The sequence below is a fragment of the Branchiostoma lanceolatum genome, chromosome 2 (genome assembly GCF_035083965.1).
Source record: "Branchiostoma lanceolatum isolate klBraLanc5 chromosome 2, klBraLanc5.hap2, whole genome shotgun sequence".
In the NCBI taxonomy this organism is placed as follows: domain Eukaryota; kingdom Metazoa; phylum Chordata; class Leptocardii; order Amphioxiformes; family Branchiostomatidae; genus Branchiostoma; species Branchiostoma lanceolatum.
The window spans coordinates 29,998,793-30,021,105 of NC_089723.1; the positions used below are offsets into that span (position 1 = coordinate 29,998,793).

Sequence of the window (22,313 nt, forward strand, 5' to 3'; positions counted from 1 at the left end):
TACAACTATTCAATATGTAAGAAAATGTTTAGACGAATGTGTTTTTGTAAAAATGAGATGATATGAATGTAATATTGCAAAATCCATGAATTTTGGACTAGTCTAAATACATAAGGTTAGAGGTTAAACTCATGATTTCCCAGAGTCCCTTTCAGCGTTACATGGCCGACGCCTACCGATTTTTCTGCGAACTGGCCTTTTCATCGAATTTTTACCAATAATTCGTAACCCTGTGATCATAAACGTCCACGAGATCATTCTAAGACATCAACCCGACATGCCTAAGCCGGTATTTCCACGCCTGAAGACCTACCCGGCCAAGAGTCCGGAGAAGAAACAGCCCGTCATCAGCAAGTTCTTTGTCTCGCGCAACAGTAAGTCGGCAGAGGGCGCTTCTGGAACCGACGCCGCCGCCAAAAAAACACCCTTGGCGGATAAAACCGTAAGTTTCCCCCTAAAATATTACAAATTTTTACCCTCTTTACGTTCCAGTCGGTCTCTACCATGTCTGTTTGGCTGCAGCTAGACAGAAAGGGGGAAAATTTTGGGAGTGGCGTGGCATGCAGTTATTATGTGAACCGCTAGGAGATGGCCATGCACACCTGCACAATGAATGAGGAAATCGTTGAAAATATAATTACAATAGATTAGAGTTGGTACATGGAACCTCTCTTAAAAGTATAGTATGAAAACTATGTAAAGTTCACAATTAGACTGGATGTGTTTCTGTAAATTATTACACTTCACAAGAATTATTTAAATGCCCCAGTATAAACTAATTTACTAAACATGTATGAAGAAATTGTGTTGTTCGTTGTTAGTTTGCAAAGCATTATAAGCCATAATATATTCATAAAGTGTACTCATTGTGTAAGGTGTTGCGGGTTTACCGGTTTAATAATATAGGTATATGGGATATGTTAAAAGAGAATTATCATACAAAGATATGTATTAAATGTTAAACTTTAACTTTAATTTTAAGAACAAATTATATCACTCATGAACAGTTTTGAAAAATATCATTGTATTATGTAATACTGGGGTTTATAGCTGCTGAGTTGATAGATTTGGTAAATATTACTAATTTATAAGTGTGGAACTGTACTTCTAAATGTATGTCAAACCTCTGCACGTAAAAGAACCCAACACACTTATCGAGAAGAGTAGGTCCTTGACAAGGTGTGCTAGGCCAAGAACATGAGCCGGATTGCACCACCACTAAGATGCTTGAAAAATCATCCTGTTTCCTTATTTTAGATACTTATATACTAGTATATATCTTTGATCACTTCACATAAAGAAAGATTGTTGTACAGATTGTCATTGTTTATGAATATATGGTGATCTATGCATGCCTAGTAGTTAGTTCCAGGGTACAGCTATTCTCAACAAAGATGAAACCATCCACAATCATATTTCCACTCCAGAAATTCAGCACTCAGAAAAGCCTATAGACTTTGAAAAAATGAACATTATAACATAGGAGTTCAGACTTGTATGACTATGAGGTACACACTGACTATCATGATATATTTAGTATTTCTGCAACACTCTTAGGCTGCAGTTCCAGTGTTAACTGCATGGTGGTCAAGGCTAACTCTAACTGTTCAATGAGAATCACTTAGTGTACATCATTGCAGGACCATAAAAGCTAATATAACATCATTAACTTACTACTAGTATTTCGCATTATCAATCACACATACACTTAATAAGTAGAACCTGGAAATGCACAAAAACACAATATAACTCCCAATGTAAATATTATATAGATTCATGATCATAAATCTGTAGCCTTAAAAATGTTAATTTTGGCCTTTGACCGCTCTGGGACATTCTTATTGTATTGTTATTAAGGTTAATCTAATAAGGTATGATTAAGATTCATGTATAACGGTGAAGGTATAATTGTGATGTGTACAACTTACAAGCTCAGTAAAGTATTGTGTAATTTTAGTTTATTAAGGTGATATCATAATTCTAATAAGTCATACTACATGTACATAATATTGTATACATACTGTAGGCATGTAGCATAAGACCATGGGTCTGTAATGTAAAACATACATACATACTGAACTACTGCTAATGTAAAATTTATGATGCAAATGTTATGTACATGTAAGATTATAATATTTATTATGTTTATGTTTTATCGTATTGTTAGAAGAGGACTCCAGGAAGATTAGTGAGTACATGTAACTTTGTATTTCACTAATTGACATTCTATTTGTGCTGTTATGAAAGCAAAATACAAAAAATATCATGTTTTTCTCGTTATGAAAGCGAAATATTACCAAAAACATAATATTTTGTGTTGTTTTGAAAACAAAATATTAAGAAAAATGTCATCTTTTTGTGTTGTTATGTAAGCGAAATATTACCAAAAAATATCATCTTTCTGTGTTGTTATGAAAGCAAAATGTTTAAAAATTATGCTCTTTCCATGTTTTCCTTAAGCAAAATGTTACAACGAAAAATCTTTTTGTGTAGTTATGAAAGTGAAATGTTCGACAAAACAAGTTAATTTTGTTTATCACACTGAAACTGATAATCATTGATGGCAAACTTGCCACTTAGTAACTTATAAATATGCATAAAAGTCACATCTCTGTTTAATATTCCCTCAGCTTTCGTCTCCGTTTGACAGAAAGAGGCCAGGACAGGCTTCGCCTGGTCCGAGGGCGTCGCCCCTGCCTAAACGTGTTCGTTTCGACACATCGCCGTCAGCTGCTGCGTCCAAACCCGCAGAGGAAAAACCTAAAGAACCACCGAAACGTATGTAATTGCAACTACTACAAATGTTTCTAAGTTCCCAGTGGTTTTATTTTGCAGTAAGGAGAAAATGGATTGTTCGGAAACAACAAACTTTTTATGGCGGTTCTAAGTCCGCGGTGAAACGGTCAACGCGAAAACCATGAACACAAAACCACTGTGAAAATTTAAAGAATCACAGAAGAAAAGAATCACTGATATACAGGTTATGAGAAAGGGGAAAATGTCTACTTATTGTAAATTGATATTTTTTTAATACTATGTTTGCGGTGTTTGTGTGAGTTGGGTTTCGCGTTTTTTCGCGATGAAGCAAGTGGGCATTTGTGGAAGACCCCTTTTCAATGGTCCTTCTTTGAATGATTTTTCCCACAGATACAAGCATTACCTGTCCACATAAACCAGATTTTGTGTCCCGAGTGGTCTTTGTTGGCAGTTTCAACTCTAGATTGCATCTGTACCTTTTTTCCCAGCTCCAAAACCACCAGTTGAGCTGTGTTCTTCTACCAAGAGCAAGTTGAACCAGTTTCTGCTAGGAGCCAAAGATGACGATGTCGAAGCTGAGGTCAAGCAAGAGCCAGCAAAGACAGAGGAAAATAATGGGGAGGTGCAAGTCACAGAGACAACAGGACAGAGTGGTACTTCTGAAGAGGTACCGTCTTCAGAACAGGTTACTGCAGCTGTGGAAACAAAGGTAATGTTAACAGGCATCTGACTTGCATAATCTACTCAGTCTAAGGTGTTCTTTGTCTCAGTATTTTGTTATTCTTTAAATCAATACAACCCTTAGAAACAATATAATTATGTGAAATTTGTGACAGTACAGAAAATTTTACGTCTCTTGGTGGCAAATGTGCAGATGTTGGCACATTGGTGCACCAACTCCGTGTGTGTTTTTCGGTACACTTTTGACAGATTAGCCAAGAGGCTCAGTGGGCGTCACTCCGCCATCATGGTAGGAATATCGCGTAAAGTACCTTTCCAAAGGGCATGGCGACTATCGAACTCGAAACCTATTGGTTCTGAGCCTAATACTCTACCCATTTTGCCATACTGATGCCACTTATACCATGTAAATCTGCTGGACAGAAGCAACTGGGGGTCTAACCTTAAAAAGTTTGCACAGCAAGAAAATAGACGTTAAAACGGATATTGAGTGAGTGAGTGTGAGTGAGTGAGTGAGTGAGTGAGTGAGTGAGTGAGTGAGATTCTGAAAATTAGGGGCCGTTTATATCCTTGAGCATTTAAAACATGATTCTGAATATCAGGCACTCTCTTTTTATCATGAGATCAACTACAATATTGGAAAATATGATTGTGTTGAAAGCAGGTGGAGAAGGCTGGAGGCCTGGAGCCCATACCTGACCAGGAGGAAAAGAAGGCTGAACCATGTAACGATGGGGGGTTCCAGCCCATCCACAACTCTGAGCCAGAGACAGCCGAGGAGGCAACCGGGGAGAAAATACAGGAGGCACAGGCAGTAGGGGAGGAGGGGGACTTGTCCCAGGTATACATACTTTATTAGATATATTTATTTACTGTAAATGCAGAAATATTCGCAGTGGTTTTGATGATAATATTTTTATGTTCGCAATTAATGCGGTGAACTTTCATTGCGAACTTAAAACCGCCGCGAAATTTTTGCCCACCTATGACTGTAGCTCTACTATTGTTTCAAACGCGGACTTTAAACCTGAAAATCATGCAAACTTAAATGCACTGTATTGTTTTTGCTCCGTCAGTTTGTTTGCATTGGTATGTGGCCGTAATTGGTCCAGACCAAATTTGTTCCTGCAGGCTGAGTTGGGCAGGATGCAAATTTGTGCCTGCAAGCTGAATTGGTCAGGGTTCAAATTTGTTCCCGCGGGCTTTCGCCGTTTCGGTCAGTCTTCTAACCCTTTCTCAAGTTGAAATGACCCAGAGCCTTATGTTAGGTAACCCGAAGGAAGTGCAACGTAAAACAATTGTCCAAGGTGCCCGGCAGTGTTTCCGCCAGAGGGGCGTCTTCCCGTCAAATGACGGCCTTATCTCGCTTTGGACGGCCTGAACTCAGACATAGGCCGTCCTCTTTTTAAAAAAAAATAAAAAATAAATGCAGAGAAATCGGGGAAAAAATACGAGAGGTCGGCATAAATTCTTTGTTTTTCTTTGTTACTGCGGGCGTGGTGACGCTCTATATCGTTGGACATTCACACTCTTTTGTTTGTTGCTATTGTTATGCTTGCGAAGAATCGATGTCGGTGCCTTTGGCATACGGTGATCTCATTAAAAACCCGTTTTTCAAGACTCAATCGAAGAAAGTCATCGAAGAAAACAAGGAAAAACGTAAACAAAACAAGAATTTCGCCCGCACATTTCAGCCTCTACGTATTGATTTGCCACGATTCGCCATAATTTCTGGCCGTATTTGACACAATATATATACCTTTGAATGTTTTTCCATGAAAATTCTCCGTATGTACCGTAGATAAATTGTATTTTTCGCTATGAATTCACATGTCATGACGCTCGCTCGAGCCGCAACCTGCCCCGTACGCCATGTTTAAAGCTCATTGATATGCATTACGTCACCGCTTGTTCTAAGCGCTGATTGGTTCGCGTCATAAAACCTGTGCTCTGATTGGTTGACGACAAGATGTCACATGACCACATAGGCGGGAAAACCCCTTTACACTTCAGGCGTTTCTGGTCAATATAGATCGCATTTTGTGACATATTATAGCGACCTTTGTAACAGATTGATTTTGAAAAATAAACAAAGTCTTTTCTGATCACAACATTCAGTTACTTTTCCTGGTCAAATTATTATTATTTATTTTCGTTATTTTTTATCATTATTAATTTTCGCTGTACGGTCAATTAATTTTCGCGGTACGGCCCTCCCCAAGTGGACGGCCTCTCAGTCGCGGTCTGGCGGAAACACTGGTGCCCGGTAGTCTGTATCGGCTCGCGTCTCTGTTGCGGTATAGTCAATGGGCCCTTATGTACATGTAGATGACCTCTTTAACTCCTAAGGAGATAGTGCTGTTCAGTGTCCAAAATTCTGACCCTGAATGTGCTAGGTGACTTCTGAGGTTGCAAAAATTGGGTGTCTATTCTTCTAGCCTTAAAAAAAGACTATGATCATACAAATAGATACCATTTTGAACTGCATGTCTTTTTACTCGTCAACAGATCATAGCATCCAGCATCAGAACAGTGGGAGCGGCGGAGGGGGAAACTGTGGAACCCATGGAGATAGTCAGAGAGGGAGGGGGGCAGGTGCAGGTCCAGGTACAGGGTATGGAACAACAAGAGGTACCTATGGAACAGGGTGAACCCGTAGTGGAAGAGCCCATGCAAGAGGATATAGGGGAGAACATTCCTGAAGAAAGCCTAGCTCAGACAGAAGAGGGGGCCCAAGTAGAAGAGGAGGCAAAGGAAGGAAAGAAGAAGAAACCTGCAAAGAAAGGAAGAAAGAAAGGCAAGAAATCGGAAAGCCAGAAGGAGAAAAAGGACGAGGGTCTCTCCACGACCATCACAAAGTTGAGAAAGTCTCTCGGCAAGTCGCCTGAGAAGAAGAAAGATGAAAAGGAGGAGAAGGAGGAGGAGAAGAAATGGTGGGTGAAGGGGACTGGCTACAGAAAAATGACTCCTCTAGAACAGCAGGTTAGTATAGAGCTCACTCACTTAATCCATACATTTCAATGAAGTAGGCAGGTACTGATGACCATGTTGGTGTCCCTATTTGCATTTCAATGGCATTGGATCACTCATAGTTCAAGTATGCATAGCCTTTTTGTGTGTTTTATCAGTAAATTTTGAGTATTCTCTTTGAGTTGTAGGTATTCAGTATTGGTTACTGTAAATCACTTTAATATAGCGGCAGGAAAATATAGCGTTTGGGGGGAAATGTAGTAGCTAATGGCACTTAAGATTAACGGTGGGAACAAACATTACTGTCTCAAATATTAGTGATCAAATATTTGCGATAATAAAATTTAAGTGGTTGACCAATGACCGTTGAAAGCTAAAATTAAGTTACACTTAACAAATCAAGAATTACAGTATTTGAGAGGGCCAGCAGATCTTTAAATGCCTGAAAAATGCTTGAGCTATGATTCACTGAAATGCAAATAGGGACACCAACATGGCTGCAGTAATGACGTCACACAGAAACAAGTTCTATTCATTGGTAACTTTAAATCTGCAATGAACAGTTGATTTGTATTATGAAACTACCTGTACTTGTATGAATTGGGAAATGATACAGTCTTTAGCATTGCATTTAATGTTGTTGCTGTATGTTGCAGGTTGTGTACATCAAATCAGAGTACCCAGATGCACTGTTGGTGGTGGAGTGTGGATATAAGTATAGGCTGTTCGGGGACGATGCTGTGGTGAGTTCTTCAGTTCTAATGTTAAGGGTTTTTTGTGTATGATTTTTTTGCATTGTAATTATTTGTATTACAGGAAGAAAACGCAAACATAAATCCACCGCGAACATTTCAATCTGCATTTACAGGAGTTAACAACAGCTATTATCTTAAGGTTCAGCTATATTGGAAACAGTGTTGAAAATTGGTCGTTACATATGTTCAGGTAGTTATTTTATTCACCTTGTATTCAATGGTGCATTTCAGGTTGCTGCAAAAGAACTGGGTTTTGTCAGCTACATCGACCACAACTTCATGACATGCAGCTTCCCCAACCAGAGACTGTTTGTACATGTCAGGAGGTTGGTGGCCAAGGGACACAAGGTGGGGAACTAAGAGTAGTCACACTGAGTAGTTTGTTGTCTTCTCTGTGCTAATCATTGTGTGATGCATATCGGTGAAGGTATAAGTCTGTTTTTTCAGTTGGCCATAGATAACATTTTGTCAGCAGGTTTTATAAAAAGATATATGAGCGCAGCGCAAGGGATCAGAGCATTCAAATGGAGGATAGCATGGTGTTTGATACAAGTTGATGCAAAAATGGAGCATTCTCTGGTTTTCCTGATGGTGAAATGAAATTATGGTCAGAAAAGTTACAACTGAAGGCTGACGACCTATTGACCTGCATGGTCAATGCATAAATGTGAATGAATGACTGAATGAATTAAATTTCTTTATCATATGTTTATGCTCTTACAAGCTAAGTACAGGTCATGGTGATAAAGCAGATTTTTTCTGAATATAAAACTGCTCCCAAGGGAAAGAGGGTGTATGATGAAGGTATGGGGGCTCAGTGTGCTCAGTGTGCTCAGTGCCCATGTTCAAAAACCTTAGTTTGCATTTGTAGTTCCGGGAAGGTAGGACATACATGTACTCTGTAGGATAGTGCTTCATATTTTGGTGTTTATTCCTATCAATCCTAACAGGTTGGAGTAGTGAAACAGACAGAGACGACCGCTTTAAAGGCAGCCGGAGACAAACCAAGGGACCTGTTCACCAGAGAGCTATCAGCACTTTACACCAAGTCTACCATGGTTGGGGAAGATATCCTTTTGTTCGTTCGTTCGTTTGTTTTGCATAGCCGTTAAACCATCTTTAGGTGCAAGACACCAGTTTTGTACAGTAAGTATAAGCTGCAAAAGACCAGACTGTAATTAGGTTAGATCCACTCACACCAGAAAGGACACCTACACTTTTTGAGTGCAGAGGTCTCCATCTAACGTCCTATCCTAGGGATGTCCCTTGCCAAAGCTACGTTCTGCACTTTGTTGAGTGAGGAAATCAATGTAAAGTGCTTTTCCCTATGGCACAACCTCAGGACCTGTCATGTATTCGAACTTGGTACCTCCAGGTTCTGAGACAACAACCCTAAACTAGGATATTTGGAGTTTCTTTTAACACAACCAGGAATTTCACCCGCTGAGGTTTTGGTGTCTGTCAGACACCTTCTTCAGAGCTTCTGACTGGAGAACTGCTTCGGCTACTTATAGCGGTGAGAAGCCGTACTCCAGTCAGAAGCTCTGAAGAAGGTGTCTGACAGACACCGAAACGTCAACAGGTGAGATTCCTGGTTGTGTTAAAAGAAACTCCAAATATCCTAATAGTATGTTCTACCAACCTGATGAAACTATTTTCGGAACCCTAAACTAGTTGTGCATCTGAATGTTAGACTTGACCTTGACCTTTCCCACATGTGAACCCAATCCTGACCACTATAGAGGGTGAGGTTGACATAGCTACAGTAGCAGCCCCCAGCACCTTTCTCATGGCTGTGTGTGAACTACCGGTACAGGAGCCCATCCTGGCCAACAGAGGGGCCATTCAAATTGGGATCATGGTAACAATCTCTTCTTCCAATTCCAAAGTGTTTAGATATTTGGAAATAACTGTTATCTGAGCTGTGTTTTAAAACGTCCCCCACATTTTAACCAATTTTCTTGACTTCAGTGTAAATCTTCTAGAATGTGTGTAAAATACTAACATAATTCATACTCAACAAGTCTGGTATTGTGAATAAGGATTTGTTCTTGCTTTTTGTTCGACCTTGTCTTTTAATGCTAAAATGATTGACATGAAAAAATGATTTGAAATGGTGGGCTTCTACTTCTAGCTGTCAGGAGTGCTTGAAGGTACTTGTCTATGTCTAAGTTTGGTCTGTTGCTAAAAAGCACACCACAGAAAGAGGTTTATTTTTGCCACATTCAGTTTGATAATGAGCTATGGTGTGTACTTCTATATAATGAGGATACTAAATCTGTGCATACATGAGGATAATATATGTATATTCCATTCAAAATTCTGCTCTGCTCTGCCAGTTATTCAATTTTTTATAGGGCATACAGTTCATTCACCTTTTTGGCGATGCCTCAGGGACGTTGCCGATTGGTACATAATTATCTTTTCATACTCCACAGGCAGTGCAGCCTTCCACAGGGGAGATCATCTATGATGGGTTTGTGGACAACAAGGCCAGGAGTGAGCTGGCCACCAGGATCTCTCACATCCAGCCTGTTGAACTGCTCGTTCCACCCAAACTGTCGGATGAGACGGAGAGACTCATCGCAGAGATAACAGCTAACAGGTATAGAGCATCTTTACTCACTCCCTATATGAATGAAGCAGGCAGGTGCTGACTGCCATATTGGTGTCCTTGATTTGCAACCACACTGAATTTTTGTGGTTTAATTTTAAGTATTTTTCTGGTAATGTCTTCTTTGAGCTGTACTGGGCTTTTAGTAGTAGTTATTTGTGAGAATCAGAAGATTTTTAAATGTCAACAAATTCTTGGGCTGTTATTTACTCAAATGCAAATAGAGACACCAACATGGCGGTGGATACATCAATGATGCTTTGCGGAAATGCTCTGAAGTTACTTGACTGAGATTTGGCATAACAAAGTGTTAAAGCAACTTGAAAACCTTCAGTAAGAGACTCAGTGTACCCTAGACTGTGCACTGAACATGCTTGTGAGGATAAAACATGTATTTTGATTTCTTTGTGTGAGAAACACTATTATCATATTTGCTTGAGACAAGAAAGAGGTATGCTGCAGTTCCACCTATAACTGCCAGGTGGGCTGCTGTAAGGAATCATATCATCTGTTGTATTCATATCAACCAAGTTCATGTCTGGCGTAATTTCACACTGTAGCCCACGTGAAGACGACAGAATGCGACTCGAGAGGATCGCGCACAAGGCGTTCAACTACCAGCACGCCGTGGATAGGGTGGTAGAGTTCTATGGCGAGAAAACAACTGAGGAAAGCAAACAGGAGAAGACGCCGAAACAAGAAACACCTAAGCAGGAGACGCCTAAGAAGGGCAAGAAGAAAGCGAAGAAGGAGGGGAGTCCTGCCGACACCGCCGATGAAAAGGAAACCGTGCTGGCTCAGATCTTCCAGCTGAACTTCCCCCAGGCGGTCGTGTGTTGTCTGTCTGCACTCATTATCTACCTGAAGGACTTCGGCCTGCAGAGGGCTCTAAGGATCACCAAGTAAGGAATTTAGTGTTTGTTCGTTCAGACCAGGGCTGTCTCCAGGACCTGTCCCTCCATTCCGGGACAGAAATTTGCTTATTGGGACAGAAAAAAATTCACCCTTTCTGTCCTAAATTCTGAACTTTATGACTTGAAACTTATGAAAGAATTGGTATCTTTGTACGCTCAAAATGACGAATTCAACAACAAAAATTCAAAACAAAGAGGGCGCCGAAAAATTCAAAGCTGTGGACAGCCCTAGCCTGGTTCAGACCCTTGTAGTGCCTATATCATCGAAGATAGTTTGATTTTGCCACATATTGATATGACATAGATTAGAAGACCTAATAGATATTTTCAAAGATGTACATAATGTAATATAATGTTTTGTGTTGAACCCTTTAAGGAACACTCAGCCCTTCCAGAAGGAGCTAGAACACATGATCTTGAACAGCACCACTCTCAAGAACCTGGAGATTTTTGCCAACCAGGTATGGCAGATTTAAGTAATATCTGTCATTGTTAAGAATACATGACTGTATGTGAATTTGTGTGTTCTGTACACATCATAGGTAGTTGTAACAGTAGCTTTACATGTCTGTTGGTAGTCCATTGTCAAAGATAACAGTGTTGTAAGTAATGATAGCACAACTTTTTTGGCAACACCTCAGGGGTGGAGCCTGCTCTGTAGTATTTGAGTTTTTTTAATCTTATGATTATGAGGGGTTATGTATTTGAATAGGACAATTTGATTTTATCTCCAATGTCTGGTTTAAAAATTCCCTGCCAGTGATACAGTTCAATAATGTTGTTGTTCATGTACCTTATTAATATTCATTTCACCCCCCTCCCACCTTTAGACTGATGGTAACGAACGTGGTAGTTTGTTCTGGGTGTTGAACCACACCAGGACCAAGTTTGGCGCCCGCAAACTCAAGACATGGCTGGGGAAACCTCTACTGAAACTCAGGTACCTTCCACAGGCTAACGGCCACTACATTCACATTAAAGTCTGTTACACTCAAAAAGTTACTTAAAATAGTAAACTAATTAACTAATTTATTAATGATCATGTGTACCCCTTACTGCAGATGTCGAGATGTTATACCTTTCCCTGTATAGAGATAACTGTAATTTATGATTTTTTAACAGTAACTTAATTTTATCAATTTTCAAGGAACCGCTGAAATTAAGAAGAAAAACAACTTTTGTTGCATCATTGAAATTAAATGCTGTGAACTACTCCCTTTCTTCCCAACCGCTAGAATTACCGCAATATTAAATTTTACAGTTTCTGGTGGCGCCCATCTCTGTTTCTTTAGCCCTTGGGCCACACAGCACTACAGCAAGGGGGTAGTGTACAGGAAGTGTTGTGTGTTTAACTCCATATTCATGATACTCTTTCCCATAAGTTCTGAGTGCTAAGCAGAGAAATCAATATGTACCTGTTTTGTGTGTCCCACTGTATATAATATCATATCAATATAAACACTGACAGTTTACTGAAACCATCCCAGGGGCACACCCAGGGGAGCCACCATCTCAAATTTCAAACCATCAACAGTAGAACAGACACATACAAACTTAAAGACATATTTTCCCCGTACCATTCCTCAGTGGAATGCCCTGCCTGGCACAGTTGTGAGGGCTCCCACCATAGAGTCTTACCGTGCTAGCCTGGAGGCCTGCTCGTCTTAGCCCCGGAACTCAAGTCCCCTTACTTTGCCCCTGATGGGGCTTTGTGGGGGTCCCCCATGATGATGATGATGATGATGATGATATTACACTGATAGTTGTTTTCCAATGTGCAGTGAGATAGAGCAGAGACAGGAGGCAGTGACAGAGATCACCCAGGACAGACTGGAGGTCCTGAGGAAGGCGGAAGTCATGCTGGGCAAGCTGCCGGATCTGGAGAGGGGACTGGCATCCATCTATCACAAAAAGGTAGGGGGGGGGGGGCACTAGGGATGTATGGATCACATACAGAGGGATCTGGGGATCTCATACAGAGGGATCTAGAGATCACATACAGAGGGATCTGGGGATCACTTACAGGGATATCTAGGGATCTCATACAGAGGGATCTAGTGATATCATACAGAGGGATCTAGAGGTCTTATACAGAGGGATCTACATGTATATAGGGATCTCTTACAGAGTTATCTAGGGATCTCATACAGAGGGATCTACATGTAGGGATCTCATACAGATCTAGGGATCTATCATCACATAGGGATCTAGTTGTCAGATCTTTTGTGGTGCTCCAACGGTCAAATAGTTAGACTAAGGGATAGATGAGATGAGGTGAGAGGGCATGTCCTCTAGGATATGACATAAAGCTGGAGGTCCTGTGTTTGAGGAAAGCCACACCTATAGCATGTTTAAGAACCCACCACACATCAAAAAGATTAGGGGTCTTTCCCAGTGTGAGAGGATCAAATCTTGCAGGTGTAGTCGTACACAGCTTGTACTTTCTGTACAAAACTGGTGTGTTACACTTAAAGGTGGTCTACCAGTTATGCAAAACAAACAAATCATTTTCCCCAATATTTTTTCTCAGTGTTCCACGGCTGAGTTCCACAGTATTGTGAGTGCCCTGGACAAAGTGGCGGTGGAACTACACGGCTACCAGAGCATCGCAGACAACCAGCTCAAGTCTAACCTGCTGAAGACCATCCTTATTGAAGTGCCAGCTTTCCTGGATGGAACTGCGAAGTTCCTGTCTCTGGTCAAGGAGAAAGCTGCAAAGTAAGGATGACTGAATACTTAATATAATAATTTCTTTGAAATTATGGCTGTTAGTGTTACCATGGAAATGGTAACAGCTGGTGTTTCGACGTCCGTCTGTCATCTTCTTCAATGCAATTCTGACTGGTCGACTTTACACTGCAGCTAGGTGTCACTGCTAACAATGTTGTCCCAAACATAAAGTATTGTCACATACATGTATTGTAACAATAAATGCGATAAATGCAGTTCCAAATGTATTGTCACGTACATAAATGTAGATATTGTTAAGCTACAGTACTTAGATGATGCAGTCCTAAACCTAAAGTATTTAGCACATAGATGTTAAGCAAGCTATTCAGGGACAAAAGTAAGGAATGAGTTTTAACCTTTGGCCTGCTGTGGTAGCCTTCTGGCACAAATTGTTTTTGGTTATGAGGTTGAACTGCAGTGTAAAGGTTAAAGAATAGCTAAGATGAAGTCTCTCCTGTTCAAGGCTACGAAAGGAAAAAATCGTATCTGTTTAACATGTCTATTAGTCTTGAGTCATAGTCTGATAGATTTTTGCAAAATTGTTCTCCAGAATGTATTTTGTTTATTGCATTTGTCTTTAAATGCTACCTGCGTTTGGTTAAGTGAGTTGAGTACAAACACACCGTTTGAAACAGGATTTTTTAAAGATTGAAGTTACATTGTACTGTACCAAGGGAAGGATACTAGAAATGAACTCTGTTATACGTGCATCATTGAATCTTGACCCTTAAAAGAATTATTTGCAGAAACTGGCAATGGGATGGAGAAAGATAATAGTAATTCATTTCTGTTGTGTAGGCTGGGCATGAAGAACGACCTGTTTGAGGACTGGAGTCAGTTTCCCGCTGTGATGAAGACTAAAGAGGAGATAGACGTGGTGACCGCCGCGCTGCGCGACCACCGGAGGGAGATCCGACTCACGCTGAAGAACCCGTCCCAGGACTACGTCATGGTGGGAGGGGTGGAGGTCAGTAAGGAGAGAAACACGATTTTATGCAGGGCTGTTTACGTCATGTACATGTAGGTGTTTTTCTACAGCAACCCACAACATAGGAAAGAGTCAAAATGATTACAGTTGTAATTGCGGCACAGTTAACTCTACTTTGCTGCACATCCAAAACAACTTACCTGCGGATTGCCAACCAGTTATGTCTCCAGGACCTGTTATAGGAATAGGAATAGTTTCACAGATTTTGCTCAGACTTATGATGTGCCTTATTCACAGTTCCTTGTGGAGGTGAGGAACAATCTTCTGGAGCTGGTCCCACAAGACTGGACCAAAGTCAGCGCGTAAGTTGTCTTTTGTTTGTTTAATAAAGATATTTCACCAATGTCATTACTTTTTTTGAATGCAGGGCATGCCATTTCCTGGACATCTGCATCTTGAATGCTCAAACTGACCTTTTTGTATAATTTTATAACAGTACTTTTGACCCAGAAATTTTAAACTTGTCTTGATTTAACTTTGACTTTTATTTCGTTTAGCTTGACATTCTATCTATTCTTGCTGTGCAATTTTAGATTTAGAATTGAATGTGTCATTACCATTAAAATGTACAATTATATCATTACTGTTTGTGTCCTTCAGTACAAAGACTGCCACCCGGTACCACACCCCGGTAGCCCGTGAGATGTACACCATGTTACAGAGGCTGAGGGAACAACTCACACTGGACTGTCAGCAAGCATGGCTCAACTTTGTCGAGTAAGTACAATTGTTTATGTACATTTCACATTTTAAACTTAACCTCTCCAAGTTTTGTAAATGCACCAAATCAAAGTGGTGTCAAGCTAGCTAGACAGTGGTCCAGGAGTAACAACAATACGGTACTATGCTTCAATAGTTATGTATTCAACATTACAAATTGTACCTCAGTGCACTAATGAGTAGTACAGTCATTGCATACGATACTGTAAAAATGTTTGAGGTACAGGTCCAAGATATCAAATGCCAAATGAATGTACCGGTACAAAATTAGTAAAATGCACTCATTAGTATTTATTCACAGTGTGACTGAAAATGTGCAGTTTCTACCACAGAGATGAAAATTTAGCACTGGAAAAGATGAAAACTTTGTATGGGCATTGTATTATGTTTCTGTAAATGAATCGCATCCTTAACAGTGTTGCTCCACACCCCCTCCCCCCTAGCACTTTCTGTGAACACTACTACCAGTACAAGAATGCTGTGGATCACCTGGCTACTCTGGACTGCCTCTTCTCTCTGGCCAATGTGGCTAAACAAGACGGATACTGCAGGTATGGGCCACATCCCATTACAAGGAGTGTGTAGGGACCCGATTGAAATAGTGGATGTTCAGTAGCATTTGATACATGGGTACATGAAAATGAAAAGTATAGAGGGCAGTTCAAAACCTTTGCAACTTTATTTCTTTACCTTTGTAGTTAAAGAACAAATCGAAACTTACAGTTGCTGTAGATGTGCAAAGGCTATACTTTGGTGTAATATGGTGTAACACACCAGCTTCTGTATGTGTATCTATATAGCCAGTATAACCGCCATTTGGCGTAACACACCAGCTTCACAGGCATGCGGCATGGCAGCAGCTGGTTACGGTGGTTATACCGGCTATATAGATACAGATTGAGATACAGGTACAGATACTCAAAAGGGCTGGCTTGGGACTGAAATTTTTCATTGTTTTCATCATGTTTGCAACTCAAAGCAGACAAAAATAAAGTTTTTACTTCAACCAGCCCACCATTTAACAAACCTTTTTATCAAGCAACCTTGCTCGCAAAAAGTCACATGGAAGTCAACATTAAACTGATTGTTTTAATTTCAGACCATTCTTCATTGATGGCGGAACCCTTATCCACATCCAACATGGCCGCCATCCCGTCATCGACGTGCTACTGGACGAGACAGACCAGTTCGTGCCCAACTCCACCCAGATGGATGTAAGTGTAGCATCTCTTATATTTTGTTGGACAGTCCATAATGAAGTGAAATTTGCTCTCAATATCATTATGGCGTGTTGGACACAGTCTTTCTTTGGCTGGCGTGTTGTAGTGTCGGCCCTTTTCAATTTGTAACGAGACAATGTTATACATTCCTGACACAGCATACTATTACCAACATACTGTTCTAGAGCATTAGCATACACAAGTCATTACTCTATAGGTTTCTACTGTAAGTCATAGATTAGATTAGTCCTTTATATTTGTCAACTATTAGCAATAGTTCAACTCTCATGTGCGTAAGTTACCATACAGTACCAGTTCCAGTTACAATTGTCGCGCAATAAAGTTCATCTTCATGTTACGTTAAAGTGCCCAGTGATATGATTAAACTTTGATCTAAAGCATCCATTTCAGAGATGATGACCATTGTTGCCCTGTTGTTTTTTTGCTAGGGTGATGGAAAGAGGTGCATGGTGATCTCTGGTCCCAACATGGGAGGCAAGTCCTCCTACATCCGCCAGGTGGCGCTCATAGTCATCATGGCTCAGGTCGGTAGCTATGTGCCTGCTGAGTCAGCCTCACTTGGGATCGTGGATGCTGTGATGTCTAGGTATGTATGATGATGGGATGGTTAACCTGCCTAAACCCATTACAAACCCATTACAAATTTGGCTGGCTGAAATGACGTTAAACCGGATAGTGAGTGAGTGAGTGTGAGTGAAGGTTAACTGCTGTGGTGCCGACTACGATGATATTCACCACTGGGCACAGCTGGTACAGAAAAGTAACCTAGATATTATGTAAATCGTGACATAGTCATGTGGTTATATAATATGTCCAACTTGTCATTAGTTTTCCCAGTGCGCTCTAACGGAGAACTCCTGACATTGCAAACACATGGTTTGTCTTGCGTTGCTATGTCTCAAACAAAATCTTATGACATGCAATTAACTCATTGCTCCTATACTACTGCATAAATGAGTCCCCCCCCTCACACAAATGAAATCAATTGACAGCATCTTAAATAAGATGGAACAAAATGGAATTAACAATATGAGGTCTCAAAGCTCTTGTATTGTTTGTTTTTCTCTATTTTGCTTTACTTTGCTGCATTTAGTTCCATTTTGTTTCATTTTGTTCTATTTTGTACTTTTGGGACACTCATACAATAAAGGGCAGTGCAGATAAGTTTGAGAGGAATTTTGCCCTCACAGGATATGCACGAGTGACAACTTTATTTGGCTCCTTTTTGTTCCATTTAATTCCATTTTGTTCCATTTTGTTCCTCCAGGACCTAATAAAGGGTAGAGCAGATGAATTTAAGAGGAATTTTGTATAAAAGACGTTTTTGCCCCCACAGGATGGGCGCGAGTGACGACATCGCCCACGGTCGCAGCACCTTCATGGTGGAGCTTCAGGAGGCTGCGGAGATCCTGAACCACGCCACATCCCGGTCCCTGGTCATCCTGGACGAGCTGGGCAGGGGCACCAGCACCCACGACGGGGTCGCCATCGCGTACGCTACCCTGCAGCATCTCGTCACAGAGGTTTGTGTTGGAACATGACTTACAAATGGTTGTGATACAGTCAAACCTGGCCGAGCAACCACCTGGTGCAGGCATCTACATGGAAATAGTCCCTTCTAATATTACATAGTTATGACCCACTCTCTGCTAAGCAACCAACTGTCTTACCCAACCAGCAACCACTTATTTGTGGTTCCCAGGGGGCCTTCACACCCCTCTCAACAACCAAAATTGATTGACAGTGGCACCCAGCCCAGCAGCAGCCATTTTTGATTTAGGATTTCTGCCGGCGCTAGCCTGTTAACTACCCAATGGGCCGGCTAAGGGATGTTTTACCAGCCCCAGTCCCACCAAGACTTGTTTTTGCTCAGTCATTTAAGTGGTTTGTGATACACTGTACCAGGTTTTACTGTATTTTGAGTCTTAAGAGACTTTCTCACAATATTGTGGTCTGTGGTGATAGTCTAATGAGTTAAATGAAGAGTCAATGAAGGTGGGGCATCCAGGTAATGGTAATGTACCACTCTGTAATCATTAGTAACGTTACAGAACTGTAACATGAACTTTTTGGATAGAATCTGAAAGAAAGCAGGATTCATTTCTCTCTACTTAAATGAAACAATCTCTGATGAAACGATTAAATTTTGGAACCAGAGTTTGGTTTCTGGTCCTCACCTGGCATTCCTCAAGTTTGAACCTGTTTTTATTTTGTGTGTTTAGGTGAAGTGTCTGACTCTGTTTGTGACCCACTTCCCACCACTGGGTGAGCTGGAGGCCCTGTACCCTGAGTCTATGTGTAACTACCACATGGCCTTCCTGGTCATCAACCAGGGGCAAGGTAAGCACAGCTGGGAAGTTACTTATACTGTCTTCTCCTCTCTCCCTCTCTCTCTCTCCCTCTCTCTCTCTCTCTCTCTCATCCTCTGTCTCTCTCTGTGTTGTAAAACAAAAGTAAACATTAATGCAGGGATTGATTGTGATTTACTCTTACTATCTTTTCTCTCTGATACCTGATTACTATTATTCCAGAAAAGTGTTTATGGTCAATTTATGAATGATTGGTTATTATGCAGGGATGGTCAGTGTGACTGTTTGGGTCTTGTGTGTGCGATTTGATAAGTTGAGGTTGAACTATATGATATATATTATATTGGAACATTAAACCTCTAATTAAAGTGGTTATTGGACAATAGATTTGACCATATGCTGATGAATATTGAGTGTTTCACTTTCCAAATCAATGAAGCAATGAATCATAAATAATTACAACAGGTTTTTTCACGGTGATGATAAGTTCACGGTACAGAGGTGACCGTGAAAACAGTGGACATAAAGTTACAGTGAAAGGAGCAAGAATAACAGTATGTCATTTAATTGATTATATTCAATTTCAGAAATGGTAAGTGACCAACCAGAAGATGCTAGCAAGTCGGAGGCGAACAAACCCAAGGCGCCGCTACCGGAGGTTGTGACGTTCCTGTACCAGCTGGTCCCGTCCATGGCGGCCCACAGTTACGGTTTGAATGTGGCACAACTGGCGAATGTTCCTCCCAGCATCCTCCAGGTGGCCGCTGTCAAGTCTAAGGAGTTAGAGACTGTAGTACAGGAGAGGAGGCAAGTTTGCGTATTGTGATGATAGGTTAATAGTATAGTATAAGTCTTGTTCGTCCAGACCCTTGTAGTGCCTAGTGGCACAAAAGGCAGCAAGTTTCCTTCCTGTTTCAGTAGCAGGGTACACAAGGCATCCGCAAACACGTAACCCCTATTTTGCGTCGCTTCCTGAAGATGGGTGCAGCCCCAACCGAGATGTCCCCAACCCAGGATTGAACCGGGTCTCCCTGTTACCAACTAATGGGACCAGTAGCTCAACTGCGAGACTACCATCAGTTGAGCTACAGGGACATCCCTATGAAACATGATAACCCTTCACCTAAATACTAAAACAAGTGACACTGAAAACTCATTACTATTAATACAGTCCATACTCGAAAGCCAATGTGCTGGTTTGCCATGTAACGATCACTTGTGACAGAAGCTATCAGTTGTGTAAGAGGAAGTTGCAGATGTGAGAAATACAGTTAAATCTTGCTTTAAATCATGCATTACTCACTTTCGAAACCTTTTATGTTTTGATGTTCACTGACTGACGTAACCTGTGTCAGAGATACTCATCAATTTTGGTACCTTTTCGTGATGGTTTTTGTGCAGGTCTGAGCGTGAGCAGTTCCGTATGATGTGGAACGCTGAGTTCGTGGAGGCCGAGGTGGATGAGATGATGGTGGAGGATGGGACCATGGTCTCCCAGGAGATGGCAGCAGCAGCCCCTCAACAGCTGGAGGCTGTTGAAGTGAAAATAGAAGAAGTGAAAGTAGAAGGGATGGAAGTGGATCCTCCAGCAGCTCAACAGCAGGTTGGGGAACTCGTTCAGCAACAGGCTCCTGAGGCAACTGAACAGCAGGCTGAGGCTATGGAGCAACAGGATGTGGCTACTGAACAACAGGCTCAGGCTACTGAAGAACAGGTTCAGGCTACTGAACAACAGGCTTTGGCTACTGAACAACAGGCTGTGGCTACTGAACAACAGGCTCAGGCTACTGAACAACAGACTCAGGCTACTGAAGAACAGGTTCAGGCTACTGAACAACAGGCTGTGGCTATTGAACAACAGGCTCAGGCTACTGAACAACAGGCTACCCAACAACTGGCTGAAGGACCTCCACAGGTTGAAGACGCTCCACAGGTCGAAGAACCTCCACTGGTTGAAGAACCTCATCAGGCTGAAGAACCCCAGCAGGCTGTAGAACCTCCTCAGGCTGATGAAGCACCTCAGCAACAGAATGAAGAACCTGCTCAACAACAGACTGCAGATCCTCCACAGCTGCAGGCGGTCCCAGATCAACAAGAAGGAGACCTCGACGAGCAGCAGATCGACGACCCTGCGGAACCTGTCGGACCACCAGAACTGGAGGATGAGACGGTTCAACCTTCAGAGCAGCAGGTTGCAGATCCTGCCGAAGCCCAGGCAGAAGATGTCACGGTGAACACTGCAGAAGAGGAGAACACTGTCATGCAGCCTCTAGACCTACAGACTACAGTACCATCTGAACTTGTAACTACAGACTCTCAAGAGAAAAAGATTGCGGAACCTCCGGCTTTACAGGCAGTGGACCCCTCCAGCACAGCATAGTTGACATACCCGTGCTGTATCGGTCTTTTAACCATTCCTGAATGTAAACTTGATGAAACATTTTTACAGAGATGTCACCAGTATTTCGTTTTGAACCCTCTGTCCTAGAAATGGTCAGCTAGAGAAGGTGTAGCCTTGAAATGAAGACTGTACTAATCATGCAATTAGATTTGTAAATGCAGGCAGAGTCGACTTGTGTGGTATTAGTACATTGCGAGGAAAGACACAAAGCAATGCTCTTCAATCTACTTGGAGGTAAATTTGTATTGCTGCATTCTTTTTAGAAGAAACTAATTTTACTAATTAGAATATGATTTCTTTTCGCTTGAGACATCATCAAATTAATTTTGTCTACAAGTATGGTAGTTGTTAAAATTAATGTAATTTGAATTGATAGAATGAATTTCGAATTGTGGACAGTTGCAAGTGATCATTGTTTGACTTACAAAATTGTAGTGATGGCAATGCATAGAAATATTGTAGATCAGGGTGGAGCAAGGATGATATGTTTAATCCCTGTTGCTTAATTTGTGTATGACATAGAATCATTATGATTATAGAAATTTAGCTTCAAGCGACCATACTAGAGTTACTAGGTGAAAATGATCAATGTGAAAGGCAAAAAGCTGCAGTACTTGAATTCAGCCACTGTTTAAAATCTCTTCGAGACTATATCATGTCGTAGTGGAGAATTGTTTAATCATTTCACTGGATTTTCTAAAGTAAGGATGTACTATTTCATAGTACCTTTTCGGAAATCATGTCATTTTTTCCATAATCAGAAGATTGTAATCTCGAATGATGACATCCAATGTAAGGTGATTGCTGCAAGAATTATGATGTTTGTTTCTTGGGGAATATACTTTATGCAATTTTTTAGCTAGAAATGGGGGAACATTGCATATGTCCTCCTAAGTTGATATGTATCTTTATGTAACCACAATATATAAGGGCCATTGCTTGCGCTTTGGGTAAATTGGGAATTTAATTTTTTTAAATAATGGGACCGGGAGCAGTTTTGCTTGGCAAAATGTAGACAAATCAGGGTATCACAATGTAGTGCTTTTTATGCTTTCAAATAAATATGTGAATGGGAATTTGTGTTCTTTTGTGTTGTGTTAAGCAGAATCATGAAGGCAATGGTATATATATATAATGGTGTTTTGATACAACTGCTCTTTTGTTGACCTGAGCCACACTAGAGACACTACCAACAACCATCCGTCGTGTAAGAGGAGCTTGAAAATTTTAACC

The 22,313-nt window shown here is 41.1% G+C and overlaps 1 protein-coding gene across 4 annotated transcripts; it reads left to right on the top strand.

Moving 5' to 3' along the window:
- The first annotated feature begins 130 nt into the window (after positions 1-130).
- Positions 131-22,156, top strand: LOC136428509 (DNA mismatch repair protein Msh3-like). 4 transcript variants are annotated; one of them, XM_066418079.1, is made up of 26 exons: positions 131-442; positions 2,168-2,188; positions 2,631-2,778; positions 3,246-3,466; positions 4,103-4,279; positions 5,947-6,420; positions 7,065-7,151; positions 7,395-7,511; positions 8,114-8,231; positions 8,879-9,024; positions 9,602-9,768; positions 10,338-10,679; positions 11,068-11,152; positions 11,522-11,631; positions 12,473-12,605; positions 13,222-13,409; positions 14,220-14,388; positions 14,647-14,711; positions 15,010-15,126; positions 15,573-15,680; positions 16,229-16,343; positions 16,799-16,956; positions 17,707-17,893; positions 18,593-18,710; positions 19,267-19,486; positions 20,081-22,156. In XM_066418079.1, exons 1-26 carry the CDS (start codon positions 278-280, stop codon positions 21,057-21,059), a joined length of 4,935 nt encoding a protein of 1,644 aa, XP_066274176.1. In that variant the 5' UTR covers positions 131-277; the 3' UTR covers positions 21,060-22,156. The 4 variants fall into 4 exon arrangements, with proteins under 4 accessions (XP_066274176.1, XP_066274177.1, XP_066274178.1 ...); XM_066418080.1 differs by having other exon boundaries at positions 2,171-2,188; positions 4,100-4,279; XM_066418082.1 differs by having other exon boundaries at positions 132-442; positions 4,100-4,279.
- The last annotated feature ends 157 nt before the right edge of the window (positions 22,157-22,313 follow it).